The sequence below is a fragment of the Bacillus rossius genome, chromosome 5, assembly GCF_032445375.1.
Source record: "Bacillus rossius redtenbacheri isolate Brsri chromosome 5, Brsri_v3, whole genome shotgun sequence".
In the NCBI taxonomy this organism is placed as follows: Eukaryota; Metazoa; Arthropoda; class Insecta; order Phasmatodea; family Bacillidae; genus Bacillus; species Bacillus rossius.
Genome location: NC_086333.1, coordinates 82201271 through 82217913, shown reverse-complemented (window position 1 = coordinate 82217913; position 16643 = coordinate 82201271). Strand labels below are relative to the sequence as shown.

The following is a 16643-nucleotide window of genomic DNA, read 5'->3' as shown; positions in this document are numbered from 1 at the left end:
CATAGTACAGCAGTCATAGTGCAGCAGTCATGGTGCAGCAGTCATAGTGCAGCAGTCGTAGTAAAGCAGTCGTTGTGCAGCAGTCATAGTGCAGCAGTCATGGTGCAGTAGTCATAGTACAGCAGTCATAATGCAGCAGTCATGGTGCAGCAGTCATAGTGCAGCAGTCGTAGTAAAGCAGTCGTTGTGCAGCAGTCATAGTGCAGCAGCCATCGTGCAGTAGTCATGGTGCAGCAGTCATGGTGCAGCAGTCATAGTGCAGCAGTCGTAGTGCAGCAGTCATAGTGCAGCAGTCATAGTGCAGTAGTCATCGTGCAGCAGTCATGGTGCAGCAGTCATGGTGCAGCAGTCATGGTGCAGCAGTCGTAGTAAAGCAGTCGTTGTGCAGCAGTCATAGTGCAGCAGCCATCGTGCAGTAGTCATGGTGCAGCAGTCATGGTGCAGCAGTCATAGTGCAGCAGTCGTAGTGCAGCAGTCATAGTGCAGCAGTCATAGTGCAGTAGTCATCGTGCAGCAGTCATGGTGCAGCAGTCATAGTACAGCAGTCATAATGCAGCAGTCATGGTGCAGCAGTCATAGTGCAGCAGTCGTAGTAAAGCAGTCGTTGTGCAGCAGTCATAGTGCAGCAGCCATCGTGCAGTAGTCATGGTGCAGCAGTCATGGTGCAGCAGTCATAGTGCAGCAGTCGTAGTGCAGCAGTCATAGTGCAGCAGTCATAGTGCAGTAGTCATCGTGCAGCAGTCATAGTGCAGCAGTCATGGTGCAGCAGTCATGGTGCAGCAGTCATAGTGCAGCAGTCATAATGCAGCAGTCATGGTGCAGCAGTCATAGTGCAGCAGTCGTAGTAAAGCAGTCGTTGTGCAGCAGTCATAGTGCAGCAGCCATCGTGCAGTAGTCATGGTGCAGCAGTCATAGTGCAGCAGTCATAGTGCAGTAGTCATCGTGCAGCAGTCATAGTACAGCAGTCATAATGCAGCAGTCATGGTGCAGCAGTCATAGTGCAGCAGTCGTAGTAAAGCAGTCGTTGTGCAGCAGTCATAGTGCAGCAGCCATCGTGCAGTAGTCATGGTGCAGCAGTCATGGTGCAGCAGTCGTTGTGCAGCAGTCATAGTGCAGCAGCCATCGTGCAGTAGTCATGGTGCAGCAGTCATGGTGCAGCAGTCATAGTACAGCAGTCATAATGCAGCAGTCATGGTGCAGCAGTCATAGTGCAGCAGTCGTAGTAAAGCAGTCGTTGTGCAGCAGTCATAGTGCAGCAGCCATCGTGCAGTAGTCATGGTGCAGCAGTCATGGTGCAGCAGTCATAGTGCAGCAGTCGTAGTGCAGCAGTCATAGTGCAGCAGTCATAGTGCAGTAGTCATCGTGCAACAGTCATGGTGCAGCAGTCATGGTGCAGCAGTCATGGTGCAGCAGTCGTAGTGCAGCAGTCGTAGTGAAGCAGTCGTTGTGCAGCAGTCATGGTGCAGCAGTCGTAGTGCAGCAGTCGTAGTGCAGCAGTCATGGTGCAGCAGTCATAGGTGCCTGAAGCACGGTGCGACGTATAATACGGAATGACAGTCTCCTAAGCCGCTGCCCCTGACAGCAGTGTATTGTAATATGTACACACTAAGACAGTGTGCACAGTGGAGGAGGCAGCCGGCACTCGGGTGTGGAGACTGTGTGCAACACCGGGACCCGTTACCTTGCACCAAGGAGGCAGGGACGTAGCTAAACACGTTCCTGCTGACGATAGACATTAATACCTGTGCAGGGGCGACTGTATAAGCCCTGGATGGTGGAGAGTGCAGTGTCTTTGAAGGAAAGTCGTTAATGGGCCAAGTATTGTTAAAAATAGATGTCATCATCGAATCCGCGAAGATGAGACGATTAATTTGATTTACGATTGCATATATCTTAGACTTTACATTGGAATATTATATTTCATTGTGACATTAAATAATTGGTTGTCACAAACCATCATATTGAATCGTGAATAAAATGGCGTACATCTTTAAACATTTGTGGATTTTTTTTTTTACTTTTATGGATTTTGAAAATGTTGTGGATTTTTGTGGTCTGCAATGTTTTGGTAGGAAAATGGCGGAGTTGGGGGTAGAACTTCTTTGCCTGCTGTTTGCTTTCGTTTTGTTGGAGGGATAGTTATATTTGCTAGGACTACGTAGGACTCCCGGGGGAGGGGATATATGTATATCCCCTGTCTGCCCCCACCACTCCTTGTGTACGTTGCAAGGAGGTGCTCGGAGAAACCAGCGAGTCCCACACACGTCCGGGTTGTGCGAGCCGAGTTGAAGGCAGGCTCTCGAGTGCGACGGCCCTAGATCCCCTCGGGCGACGGAGCTGAGCCCCTGGATCCCCGCGGACAGCACGCATCCGGCGCGCACCGCCGCGAGCCTGTGTTATGTCGCAGTTGTCTCCTGGGCAGACGTTGCAGTAGATACTGCAACCTTCGTCGATTCTCTTCCGTTCTTAGTACATCTTTACTGTGTTTTACACAGGACCGGATCGAGTAACTCACCAGGATTAGAAAGACATATCGATGAATTCATTAACATTACCAGTACAACTAATTTAAAAAAAAAGAGACTATCTTGACTTTTGAGGTTGAGCCACGTTGAATTGGTCGATTATGACGACGTATCGCTCTGCATTTCAGCAAACATCTTCAGAGTTGAACACACAAAACAAACGGTAAACACGCCGAAATCAGCCAATGTTAGATGATGAACGCAACGACGGCACAGAGAATTCCGTAGAAGGAACTAGAACAATATCACACACAGCACAGACTAACTCGGTAGACTTCCGTACTGTGCCTGTGTTCGTCTGCGCTGTCAGAATAGCTGTTGTTAGTTCATCGCTGGGTTTGCGTGTGCGTCGCAGCATTGTCGGTGTGTTTCCAGTGTCGTCATTGAGTTCCTCTGTGCTGTCCGAAGTAATTGTTTGTCCGTATTTTTCTGTTTTTTTGTTGCAACTCTGTCGTCCTTGTCAGTCCCTGTGTTTCGTCTGTGCCGTGAATTTGCTCTGACTTGTTCCTTCCACGGCATTATCTTCGCTGACATTTGACATTGGCTGTAATTTGGCCTTGTTTACCGATTGTTTGTGTGTTCATCTTTCTTTGTCTGTTCTTTCTGGTTTTCTCTGTGACACGCGGTGCAAAATAGCAAATTCCGTATGTCGCAAATAAAGTTTTTTCAAACAGTAAGAGATTTGAGAGAAAAGGAAGCTTGTTTGCAAGTGAAGACTAGTGCTGTGAGGGAGCGCTACAACGGGACGAGAAGAACGGCCTCCGGAGGGCAGAGATGGCGGTGTGGGAAGCAGCAGGGGCCTCGTTAGCGCAGACGGAGGGAGCTACATACTTCCTGCCCCGGGGCTCGTGGGAGGCCGCGCGCGAACAACTGCCTCCGAGAAGTGACACAGCCACACCTCCCCCCCTCCCCCTCCCTTCCACCCTTCCCCCGGGCGACACTGCCACCTCACTAGTTCTACTTGCGTTGCCATGTCGCCAGGTACACATCCGCAGGCCTGTTTACGCGTCGAGACAAGACTTTTACGTGTTACATACCTACCTTTCACAACACTGATACGTGATCAAAAAGATAAAAAAAAAAAAAATTGGTATAGGCGATGTCGCGACACGACCACGAGTTTTTTTTTTTACGTAATGACGTCTCATAAATTGATGAACGCCGCCTGCACGCACGGAAAAAGCACGACTCGTTGTCACGTTCCGCCTGAGCCGAGCGTGCGAGAACCGGCCGACCACCGTGCGAGGAAAATCTTCTATAATATCAAACAGGTTATAAGGCGGGGCTTTTTAACTAATTGTTCGTGATTATATTTAAACAAATTATTTGAATTAAATTTTGCAAAAAAAAAACTGTAAATAATAATTGAAAATTAAATAGTATGCAATTTTTCATCAATGTTTTCCTTATGACGTTATCACGTAAAATTATCGTCCGTAAACCGACATTACAATCAAACCCCCCCCCCCTTTTTTTAACGTAGATACGTAATCTAAACTGGAAGTTAAAAAAAAAGAACGTAGTTCCTATCAAGTGTTTACATTTTCAACATCAGTAGCAATGTTAACCTGAAACTCTTTCAGCCATCGGAGAGGCGTGAAGGCTGAGCCAGCACGTGATTGCTGCTTGTCATCGCTAGATCTCCGTGGAGCCACGAGCTATCGCCCGCGCCGCACTCCGAGCCTGACTCGTCGGCTCGGAGCGAGCATGGCTCGTCGGCCAACTCACTCGCCGACAACTCTCCCCGACAGAGCGCGGTCGTCGACGGCGGACACAAAGAGACGCCGGGATCGTCACTGGAACTCACGTCACTGATACTCACGATACCTGCGCTCGTGCCACGTCCGCCATCTTGGCTTTCTTTCCCCTCCCCTCCCTCTTCAGACCGGTCCGACGGACGCCTGTCGGATTCCTAACAGCTGATTCTTTCTCCTAGTCGTCGAGTACTGTGTTTCCGAAAGTATGATATTTCGCCATATGACTCGACATTGTAATTTGCTCGTAACATTCTTTTGAAATTTCGTTTCAGATTTTTTTTATGTCGTTATATATTTTTTTAAATATTTAATCATGGTTTTTAGATACACACTATTCTCTGCACAAAATAAATATCATATTCAAAATGGTTAACGCGTGTGTCCAATATCTGCTCCCGAACTACACGAGTCTTCAGGAATATAATGTTCAAGAAACCAGCCTATTACTCGTACTGACCAGAAAATATACAAGAAACCTTTTTATAATGACGAATGCGTATACCATTGCCCTACCTATATTTATGCACAACTCGAATGTACTAGGTCCGATTTGTATTTTATACCGTTTCGTTACACTCCACATTTCAAACTGGCATCCCGATTTATTTATAAGATGTAGTCTCGCCAAAAATGTTTTTTTTTGTGTGTGTTTTTCCAGTATTTTTATATATTCAAATCTAGGACCTTTTTTTTGTGCGTATATTCTCCTTTCTTTAAATGCACAGTGTTGTTGTTGTTAACGGTAGGCATGACCGTTGAGGAATGCGCACATTCTCCTCTTGTATGCGTTGAAGTTCACACTTTGGTGGCGGTTGGGGCAGTTGCTGTGGTGCTTTACGCCTTGCGTTGCCGGCTGTATACCGGTCAGGGGCTTCACGCAGCCCGCAGTGCAGGTATGCCACGCGGGTTGCGGCGCTACGCCCGACAGGCGGCACTCGGTCCCGTCGCGGCCCCGCAGTGCGCATAACGGCGCGACTGCCAGGGGCGAGCATGGAGGATGTATATACTTACATTCTACTTGGATGTGACCGACTCACTTGACCTCCTTCAAAATCCCCCTGCGCGCCACAAACACTGGGCTAGCACACTCGCACTGGCTAACCTTTCTCGCATCAGCGTTCAAACCGCGAGTATCACTCGCCATGAAGCAGTGGCGGATCCAGGATTTTTGTTTGGGAGGGGCTTGACCCAGCTGAGGCTAGGCTTTATCAAGGCAAACACTAAAACAATAGTGGACCCAGATGCTTTTGGAGGGGGCTTGAGCCCCTTAGCCCCCCTTCTGGATCCGCTACTGTCATGAAGTATCTACAATGGAATTCACGCGTTTTCAAGGTCATTTACAGAACAGGTTACTGGACGTTCACGGCCTGAAGCCACTTCTGGGTGCGTCGTGATGACCGGTGTTTCGCCTCGCATTTCAGTTAGCCATCTTAACTCTTTGAAGGGCAGAAATTTTGATCGAAAAAATACCTGTGAAGGGCGGAAATGGCGAGCAAAAAAATACCTGACAGGGGCAGAGAAAAAAAAATTCACGAATTAATTTCAACTGACTTATATTTAAATATTTATTACTTTTTATGTATACTACTGTGAAACATTCTTAAAATAACTTGTAAACAATCATAATCTATGATCATGAAAAGTGGTTAGAAAACTAACCACAGCCCCACTAGGCAATCAAATGTAACAAACAGTACAGTAATGTTTTGTTTATAACCAACACTTTTCCAAGTAACTTTATCCTTCCATAACAGTTAAGCTATTTACTGTGATAACTTCTAAAACATTCCTTTCCTGCTCTAAGGCATAGGGGCACTTTACATACAGTGCACATCCACACAGTACGAACTGGTTTCTTCCTAGAACTGCAGACTGCACATCTCCTTGATGTTGAATGAACCGGTTGGTGCCCGCTGCTTTCATGGCGAATACTCTTGTCTACAAATGGTTTATGTGTCTTGATTGCGACTGGAGACATTCCTTTGCTTCCAGATGGAGTGGATGCTATCACAGCAACTATTCTTGGAGCTAGCAACCCTTTGTAAACCTCCCGACGAAAATCTTTGTTTGTAAATTGTTCTACAGGAAGTTCCTTGTGCATTATAAATGCGTTCGTAACACAACAGTCGATGAAATGAAAAAACAACCTCATCCACCACTTCTTACTTTTCCTGTTGATCGCATAATCTGATTTGAGTCTATCAAAGTTATCGACAAAATTCATGTGTGAGTTGTAGTCTTTCAAAACCTGAGGGCACTTGATGGTTGTTACAGTTCCATCTTTCATTTTGCGGTTGACAGAAGAAACATCCAGTGGATCATGGCATGTTGAAATCAAGTTCACTGCCTTGTTGTCCTTCCATCTGTACACAGCCACTCCATCTTCACTAACACGACAATCAAATTCACCCCTTTCAAGTTGTTTCTCATCCTTCAGTGCAGGTAGGTGTTTTCTTCTAGGGTTTATTGTTCCACACGCATATATTTCACTTTTTGACTTCAGGTTGCTGAACAGATCATAAGAAGAAAAATAATTGTCCATGAAAACAATGTGATGACAACCTTCGAGACCACTTAACAAATTTTGAACAACTTTTGCACCTAACCCTACTTCTGTTGCCCCTAATGTCTTTCCTGTGTAAATGTCAAACTTCAAATTGTAGGATGACTCATCGCACAACATCCATGACTTATAGCCCCGTTTTATAGGCTTATCTCGCATATACTGCTTGAGGGACGACCGCCCCTTGAACTTTACCATCGACTCATCAACTGCCAGTTTCTGGTGAGGTTGGTAACATTCAAAAAATTTTTTCGAAAGATGATCCAGCAAAGGCCGAAGCTTGTATAATTTGTCATAGCTTACACTATTTCTGTCTGGAGCTACGGTGTTGTCATTTAGATGCAGATGGCTCAAAAGGAAGCTAAATCTTTTCACAGTCATTAGTTTAGAAATGTAATTCTCACCGAGGTCAGGTTCAGAACTCCAATAGTCTCTATAGCTTGGTTTTTTGGTTATGCCCATGTATAAATTTATCCCAATAAATGTCCTGATTTCACATGCATCAGTAGGGACAAATTGTTTTCCTGTTTGGGTAGCATAAAGGTTTGTCTGAAATACAATATGGTTGATAAGCGTTTCATCAAAATACTCACAAAAGAGGTCCAATGGCTTGATATTTGCTTTGTTCTTTATTCTTGCTGCTACACCACTTTCTTTTGTGAAGGGAGGCACTGGAAGAACACGAGTATCTTGGGTCCATGTAACTGCGAAGCTGGATGAAGCTGTACGAGAGAGTACTTTAGAAACATTTGGCACATCACTGTCACTTTGTTCAGATTCACTGCTGCTTGACACTGTGTTGAAAACTTTTTCTTTGTTCAAATTCTTATTTATGTAAGTAGGATCAGATGAACTGTCATCGGAGTCTATGACACTATCTTCTTCTGAAGGTATTTCTTCAAACAGTAAACGGTAAATTTCATCCTCCGATAAACCTTTTTGCCGAGGCATATTAGATCTGTTATTTATGCTGAAGTTCTGGGAGGGCAGTGGTTAGCAGCACTAACCACATGCAAATACGCTGTCTGGAATAGAAACGAACATTTGTAAGTACCCAAATACTATTAAAACATTTATATAAACACATTAAATATAAAAGCAAACACTTACCACACATATAATAGTAAAATTCCTAGTAAAAAGCACTATAATACGTAGCAACGCAAGAAACAATGGCGAGTCTGAGTAAAGTGGTGGCTCGAGTAATAAACAGGACATATAAATGTGGCGCGGTACTGTTCCTGCCATCTGTTGGGTCGCAGGACAACTACAACGTGTGGTTAGAGAGAATCGCCGCGACCCGTAAAAGGGAGCACACGAAAATAATGTGGTTAGAGGAAGTAACCACCGCCCACATAACGACTTTATTTTTGTGGTTAGCTACAGTAACCACCACCCATAAAACAGTATCATATTGGATTTCAATATTAACCTCTCGTCATGTCTGTGTTCAACCCACAAGTCATCCACAATGATCTATATTTCCTCGACCTAAAGGTTTTGTTTATTATTTTGTAACAAACTATACTTAAAAACAAAATTTTGCCAACTGAGTTCGTCGTTGACATTCGAAATTAAACATTCCCTGGAAACTGTCGCAGAACGACAAAAAAATAAGTCGTGGGTAACCAAATTAAAACCGAAAATGGGTCATTCTTTTTGCAAAAATACATTAAATGTCTCTATTTGCAGTGGTTTAACCTATTAACACTCCTAAGAAGAGGTTACAATGGAAATCCAAGGCTTTTGATTCAGCTGGACTGGCGAAGCAAGCAAGTACCGCTATATTAAATAGCTGAGGCAGCTACCAGATGGCAGAGACTATAGGAATTGAATCTGACTGAATAAATAACGGATGATAAGGAGAAAAGAGGAGGGCTATAACAGAATAAAAAGTGATATTCATTTTGTCTTCTGGGAATGTGCCTATATTTGACTTAAATTTTGCCGTTCCTGGATTTTAGTTTAAATTGAAATTTTGAAGTATAAATTAGATGCCATGCCATTTTTTATTTACAAAACTAAAGACAAAACGCTTATTGCATTAAAACACGAACGTATGCAGTACAGTGTGGTTTTATGACCCCGATGTAATATTTAATCTATGTTGACAAATCATATCATCAGAAGCTTCGAGGGGTCCAGCTACCTGCAGTTGTTACTTAGGATGAAGGGAGCACCAAGGGCTACACCAGCACGTGCAACGTGTGCCTAGTCGCCCTTATGCACGAGGCAGCGAGGAGGCAGTCTTAGAGTCGTGCTACGGGTAACTGTGGCCCTTCAAGCTGTTACTGCATGGTTGTATAGTTGGGAACAGGCTCACTTATGAACATATGAACAGTTCTGTATACATTCCAAGCATACGTTCATTTTGGACTGAGGTGGAAGGCTTAAAAAAAATGTTTACTAGACGAAACGTTTCTCTACAGTCGGCATCAAAATTTGTTTTGAGACACTGCTTTTTCTGCGTGCCAAATTACAAATAGGTACACTGCAGTGCAACTCTGTTTTAAGGAGGTCTACTTACACCTGCGCGTACAAGATTACGCAGAAATTTACAAATCCACATATATTTGCAAAACGAATGAGCATACTGTTGTTTCTCTAGCTGTCTATAGCATTACACACATATACATCAAATTACTAAAAAATACATACGTAAATGGAAATCTTCCACTTTCGGTAAAATCACATCTTAATGTCTACACACATATACATCAAATTACTAAAGATAAAACATACGTAAATTGAAATTTTCCACGTTCAGGAAGATCACAAGATCACATATTCTTGTCTCTTGATTGTCTCGGACTTTTATAGTAGTCCTAAAACGTTTGCCTGTTCGCCCATCGTAACTTTCGTAACGCTCGAATATTGTAGCGCCCTCAGCAAAGAGGGTTTCACTACAAAATTACTAACAAAAAAAATTGGTTGTCTGTAAAGTCGGTTTACGGACGATAGTTTAACGTGACAATGTCATAACAAAACATTGATGAAATTATTGATCCAGAAGAAAAGGAAATATCTTATTCGGCCCTAGACTGAGCCGTAATAGGTTTTTGCAACCAAACCATTTAGGCATTAAAAATATTATATTCTTTGAGGAAGAAATTTTTAAAATTTTTTTCTATCTTTTGTATGATAAAATCTACCTCTGCATACTTTTATGAATAAAATTTAATCATTTTTTATTGAATTATCACTAAAAGATCCCTGGTGTAATTTGAATTTATTATGTGTAATTTATTATGTGTACAATGAGCAAACAGGACACATCCGTATTGTGGGACATTCGTAGCGGGACACTTTTTCGTGCGTGCAGCCGGCGTTCATCGATTTATTAGACGTTGTCACGTCAAAAAAGAAAAAAAATTAACATGGAGTGTGGCACGGAGAGTAAGTGGAGTAACTGCGGTCCACGACACGAAGCCGAGGGGAGGGGCAGCATCCTGCGTGTCAGCAACTCTTGTCGTCGAGGGCTTGGCTCGGCCTCCAGGTAATCCCGTCCCAGGCCGTCGACCGCGCAGTCGGGGGACTTCCCCGTCGCGTGCCCGCGAGCCGCGTCTCTGCCAGAGCCTCTTGGCGAGCGATAGCGGTCGGCGAGCCACTTGGAGGCAGGGATGACAACTTGGGGGTTTTCCCCCCACATTTAGGGGGAACCAAGATGTAAACCAGAAGGATTCTTAAGGGGGATTTTTTTTAGCGGGTACATTACCTATATTAAGAAATTTTTTGAGAGCGTGAAATTAAAGTGTAATATCTTGAAAACAAAGTGAAAAAAAAAAAAAAGAACAGCAACACAAGTGGCGCTGGTGGCTGAATTTCGCACTACGACCAACAAAAACTTGCTGGTCAAGAGAATTCCGTTCTTACCTTTTACCGTTCAACGTTTTCACGTTGTAAGTTGTTCTGGTTGAGGTTGTGTCCGTTAAGTTTGTTGTGTACTCGCGAGTTTCATTGGTTTGCAAAGTAAGTCGTTTATGTTTTTCTGTGGTGCCAAGGAATAAAAAAAACAAGAATAATAATTAATTATTCGTGTTTAAATATTTTCCAGGATGCGAAAAAATATATATATGTATATCAGCAAAAATATACGAAATGTTGGGAGACCGATCCAGAATTTCAAGGTTAGTAAACATGTATTCTTTAAACAGAAATTAAATTCGTACATATATCAAATTTTAGATACTGAATGTTAATTTTCAAAATTATTATACTCTGTTTGGGCAGAAAAATAAGTATGTAAGGTTAAGAGAAAACAATTTTAGTTCTCAAATAGGGTGTACAAGGTAGGGGTTTTAAATCGAAATCTAGGGGTATTTGAAGTTGGTCCTAGGGGGAACACTGTAGGTGTTGGCAACAGTGCTTGGAGGGCCCAGGACGGTGTTGTGTGTGCGGCGGACGAGCGAGTGGTGCGAGGCAGTGTGTTGGCACCGAGACGAGCTGTAGTCGAGCCAAGCTGCCGTGCGGAGAGGGTGATAGTGTGATTGGCTTGTGGACAGTCATTTAGATTGTTGTAATTTAGGGAATGGTGTGATATTAGTCGGTAAATAATGTTTTATGAATTAATTTGCTCTATATTTTTAGACACGTATGAATGTGAGAGAGTTTGTGTGGGAGAATGTCATCATAATAATTTTAATTTTATTTTAATTTTTTTATATTTAAAACATACTTAATATTTTTAGATTATTCTAACTACATGACGAGGCGGGCCCCTTAAATATGAATGTCATGTTCTGAGAAAAAAGGTAGCGAGCACCGTACAGACCTCATGTGTGGACCGGAAGAGTACGGAGGGGTACCCACTAGTGGGAATTGCAAACCGAGAGCACTCAATTGTGTGTGGAGGCGAGACCTGGACGGGACATCAGAACATTCGAACATGAACCAGGGTGGCATCACAGCCGCGGGCATGCGGGGCCTGGTGGCCGAGTTGAAGCAAATGCCCAGGGGAGGCGTTTTGTGTGCATTTAAAACAGTCACTTGCTTTCTCTTTCCAATGCACGATTCCTGCAATTAGCGCTGTCCTTGTCTCGGCGTGATCTGTTGCCAGATACACGGCCTAGAGTGCAAAATTTACAGACACAACTTTGCAATGCAATTAAAAATTTGTTTAGTGCATCGGGAAAAAAAAATATTTGTAAGGTAAAATTTTTAAGCGAGAATTGTGAAAAAAAAAAAAAAAACATTTTTTTTTTGGTGTATTTCATCAAGAGCATCATCTGATAATTCCCATTTTTGACGTGACAACGTCTAATAAATCGATAAACGCCGGCTGCAAGAACGAAAAAGTGTCCCGTTACGCAAATTGTTCCGTTACGCTGTGTCTCGTTACGCTCATTGTTCCGTTACGCTGCGCTGTGTCCCGTTACGCTCATTGTACGCTTGCGCCGCATCTATCTCTCTCGATTGGCCTATGCGTCCGAGGAGAAGAAAGACAGCGGCAGCACACAACTTACAAGAATTTATTATTTTATTATTAAAATAAAAATGATACAATTTTATTCATAAAAGTATGCAATCATTTCATCAATGTTTTGTTATGGCGTTGTCACGTTAAACTATCGTCTGTAAACCGACTTTACAGACAACCAATTTTTATTTATTTATAAGGAGACGCCAACTTGGTTTCAACCGCTTTTGTTGACACTTTGTTTACATCATTTAATTTTAAGAATTTTGGGCTCTTTTCAGCATTGTTCATACTGTCATGGAATTCCTTGTAGTTAATAGTGTCTGGCTGTTATACATAAATAGGTTCACCTGAGAAAAGTGAATTCCTATTTAGCATTTAATAATTCTTTTTGTCAGAATGACAAGTGTAATAATATTCACAATACAAAAATTAAGAGATAGTTTAAATAAAAATATATATTTTGAAATCTACTATGATAAACGATTATATACAAAATGAGACTTTTAATTTTGACAACCTGGTAGTAACAGTGACCGCCATTTACTCTGTACTGTTTACTCTGTACTGCACAATAAGCGTGGAACAGACTATAGGTCGGGCATATATCGGGCGTGCCTGGCGGGGACGTATGTCGAGCTATAGAGTGTTCCTTCCACTCTTAGATTGTAGTGTGGAATTAATTGGACGCTTTCTCTCTCTCTTTCTAACACACGCCGACTGCCGTAAGTGCTGTCCTTATTTCCGCGCGCGCTGTTGCCAAATGTAATATGCATGTATTTGAACTCGAAGGTATTGGGTATTGTTTAATTATTTAACAAATAAACATTACAATTTATGCATGAATGCGTATCGATGAGTGAGTGTGAATTGTTTCTTGTTTTAAGATAAAAAATGGATGATTTATTACAGATTTATGAGCGTAATAGGCATAGAACATTATAAATTACTGAAATTGATTCTTCAACTGCTTCTAGTGCACTCAGACTTCCAAAAAAGGAAAACCTCCGTGAACGGCAACAGCGCGCCACAAGCCGTGCACGGACTACAGGTTGGCAGGCCTGGTCGGGAGGCACACGTGCCCGTCTCGCAGACGTCGCGGTATCTCTCCGCGCTTATCGCGGTGCCGAGGCCACGCCCCCTCGCAAACAGCCGCGCATCGGCGTCCTGGCCTGGCCCGTCCCATCCGGCGCCACTCGCTACAGGCACTGCGGCACATACATTGCATATTTTTTTTTTTTTAATTTTCAAATGTTATTTACTTGTTTTTGCAAATTTAATTCAAATAATTTGTTTAAATATAATCACGAACAATTAGTTTAAAAAAAAGCCCGCCTTAACCTGTTTGATGTTACAGAATATTTTGCTCGCACGGTGCTGGTTTGGCCGGTTATTGCACACTCGGCTCGGGCGGAACGTGACAATGGGTCGTGCTTTTTTCCGCGCGTGCAGCGGCCGTTCATCGATTTACAAGACGTTATCACGTACGGAAAAAAGGGCTGCACGAGTGCTTACTGACATTGTGGCGGTACACAGCCGGCGGTGCGACCACAACAGAACGGAGAAGCAGGGGTTGCTGCGGGCCTCCAGGGGGGGGGGGGAGGGGGCGTGTCGCTAGCGGTACACGTGTGAGCGTGGCGGACGAGGGCCGGATTCACTGCCTGTGGGCCCCTGGGCTGAGTGTGGTGCGGGCCCTCTCTAGGGGGAAGGAGTATCCCCTTCCAGTGCATCTTGCCTGGGTCTGGGTGGGTAGTTAGTTTTAACTGACCTACAAAACTCATATTTTTGATCAATTTTCTATTTTGAAATAAAAAAAAATAGTTTATTATTAAACTAGACAATTTAACCAAACAGAGGTTAAGGAATTAAGTGACACCAAAACCAATGAAAATATTCGAGAATTATGTATGCAGAAGAGTTTAGTTGGGCGCCATTGATCCACACAGAACAACTGGACACTATGTCGACTCGTGTTTGAAGAGTATAAGAAGATCCGCATCGCCAGCAGCTCTCGGCGGCCCCGATGCCCAGCTCCCCCAGGTGCCCCTAGGGGGGGGGGGGGGGGGCTGACCTCACGCGGAAGTGTGCCAGGCGCAGGTTGCCTGGACGCCGCTGGAATGCCGTCCCATGACGTCACACCTGGGAGGAGAGACGGCCGCTCGCTCGTTGACCCCCCCCCTCCCTCCACCTTCACCCCACCACGCGCAAACACCGCGGCATTCAGTTAAAATAAAACAAACAAATACATTCGTTTTCTTAAATTATTATTATTTTTTTTGGCTCGGTATACCTATCTGAAAAAAAAAAATTTCCGACTTATTGAGATCTGAAGACGCTAGTGCGTATTTGTGTGTTGGGTATCATTTCACATTACTATTATTACATTATAAATCTGCGCAATCACACTAGGTTTTCCAGCTTATAATTAGAGACCGGAAAAATTCGCGGGTTCAATGACCTCCAGGATAGACTCCACTCACTATCCTCTACACACTCGGGCAAATGCCAACTGTTCATTGGCTGTTGACTCGTGAGTCATTTAGAATGGGTAGCCTGTGATTCGACACTTCTATGATTGAGGGGTCTCTAATTGGCCCTCATTAATCCAGATTAACAGTGAACCAATGTCGGAAGCAGCACTAAGGTATAATTATTTGAATTGTAGCGTTTCACGAAATGAACCCGCGAATTTTTCAGGTATCTACTTATAACAAAAATAACAAAGCAAGCTTGTGCGTGAGTGCTACTAGACTCTCTATGAAACTAGCGGTATATATATATATATATATATATATATATATATATATATATATATATATATATATAGTCCCTTGTCCGACTCACTGACTCACTCACTGTACGAATTCCAACCCACTTCCAGATGAGCTAGGACCTTGACATTTTCACATGAGTCAGATCTCGTCCCGTTACCGGTGGGAAAATTCCGAAAAGTTGAATATTTTTACTTTTGAACCCCTAAAAAAAATTAATAACTATCAATACTCTACCAAGCAGGCGATCATAGCATTGTTTTAGACACTGCAACGTGATCGGACCAATGTTCGTTTATTTGTAAGCCGTGGCCATAGACTGCAATAACACGGGAACACAGAAAATTTTTTTTAGCTCTCTTCTGTGAGCTATATTTATGTTGTTTGCTGCGGGAATGTATTGAGAATTGTGTTTTGATTACCCCATTTGATACTAATCTAACATGCGTTTTTCTATGTTATTCTAGGTAGTTTTATGGTTATGTGTTGCATACTGATTGTTGAATTATTATTATTGGTGATAAAATATATCACCAAACTTTTTTGTGTACTAGTTGTACAATAATTGTGGAAATTTGCCAAAGCATGAAGACAAAAAATAGGATACACTGCCTTCTGCAAACGTAAAAGGATTTTTCTAAGATATAATTGACGGCTTGATGATTCTGTAAGTTTGCTAATGAAACAAAAAAATTGAGTGTTTTTATCAGAATTTTGTTTTACTCACAATGGCTGCCACATCTGCTGAAACATCACGTACAAGAAACACTGCAAAAACGTGGCCTCAACCCATAATTGAGTTAACAGCGATGGCTCACGCCAAGAAAGCCTTCGATAAAGATTGATTTGATTGGTCATAAAAAACCCGCTTCTTTCTTGCATGTTCATTCCAATGAGATGTAACCTCTATCTTAGAGATGGAACCGCCATCTAAGAGATGTAACCTTTATCTAAGAGATGTAACCTCCATTTAAGAGGTGGATTGTTGTTCAATGATGCAGAAGAAAAATGAGAGATGGCCCACAGTTTACAATATTTTTAACGTAGCAAACCTTACAAACCGAACGTTTACACAAATCTATAGTATTTTAAATGCCATTAACCCAACCTACCCAAATTATTTAACTGTTCATTAATGGTAAACTACTTAAAATATTGAAATGCATTTTTAGACAACGATTAGAAACAAGATAACACAGAGCGAGGTTTTTTTTCCGGCCTAGTACCTTTTCTTTGTCCTTTTCGCTTCAGAAACGTTGCTCAACAATGTTTCGCGAAAACGTTTCATTGGAATTCGGCCTTGAAATTTTGCACCCACTGCGCCCAAAGAAGTTTCACTTGAAAAAATGTTCATGGCGCGTGAGACGGAGCCCTAACTGATGCAGAGAACAGCGATGCGAGGACTTGCGTGCATCCCGTTGTTGGGGGGGGGGGGGGGGGGGGCTGTCACTACACAGCATGCGCTTATTGCATACTGATGACTCCGTCCGTACCGTCAGAGTGTCATTCACATTCACGGCTGAATTATAAATAATTTTTAATTTTTAATAATTTGTCTTGTGAACAATTTGTAATTTTACTTTCTTAATACGTATACTTATTTTGTCCCGT

At 42.8% G+C, this 16643-nt stretch overlaps 2 protein-coding genes across 6 annotated transcripts in view; both read right to left on the bottom strand.

Annotated features, from left to right (window-relative positions):
• The window catches only part of LOC134532126 (serine/arginine repetitive matrix protein 2), a 279404-nt gene that overhangs the window by 197720 nt on the left and 65041 nt on the right, over positions 1-16643 (bottom strand). The window lies entirely within an intron of this gene.
• Positions 2006-8958, bottom strand: LOC134532124 (piggyBac transposable element-derived protein 4-like). Its single transcript, XM_063368444.1, has 2 exons — positions 7956-8958; positions 2006-7870 (listed from the first exon to the last, which is right to left on the bottom strand). The coding sequence occupies exon 2, from the start codon at positions 7794-7796 to the stop codon at positions 6042-6044; it is 1755 nt and encodes a 584-aa protein (XP_063224514.1). The 5' UTR covers positions 7797-7870; positions 7956-8958; the 3' UTR covers positions 2006-6041.

Excerpts from the sequence above, each read along its gene's own strand:
- LOC134532124 (XM_063368444.1), bottom strand. The coding sequence starts at position 7,796 with ATGCCTCGGCAAAAAGGTTTATCGGAGGATGAAATTTACCGTTTACTG.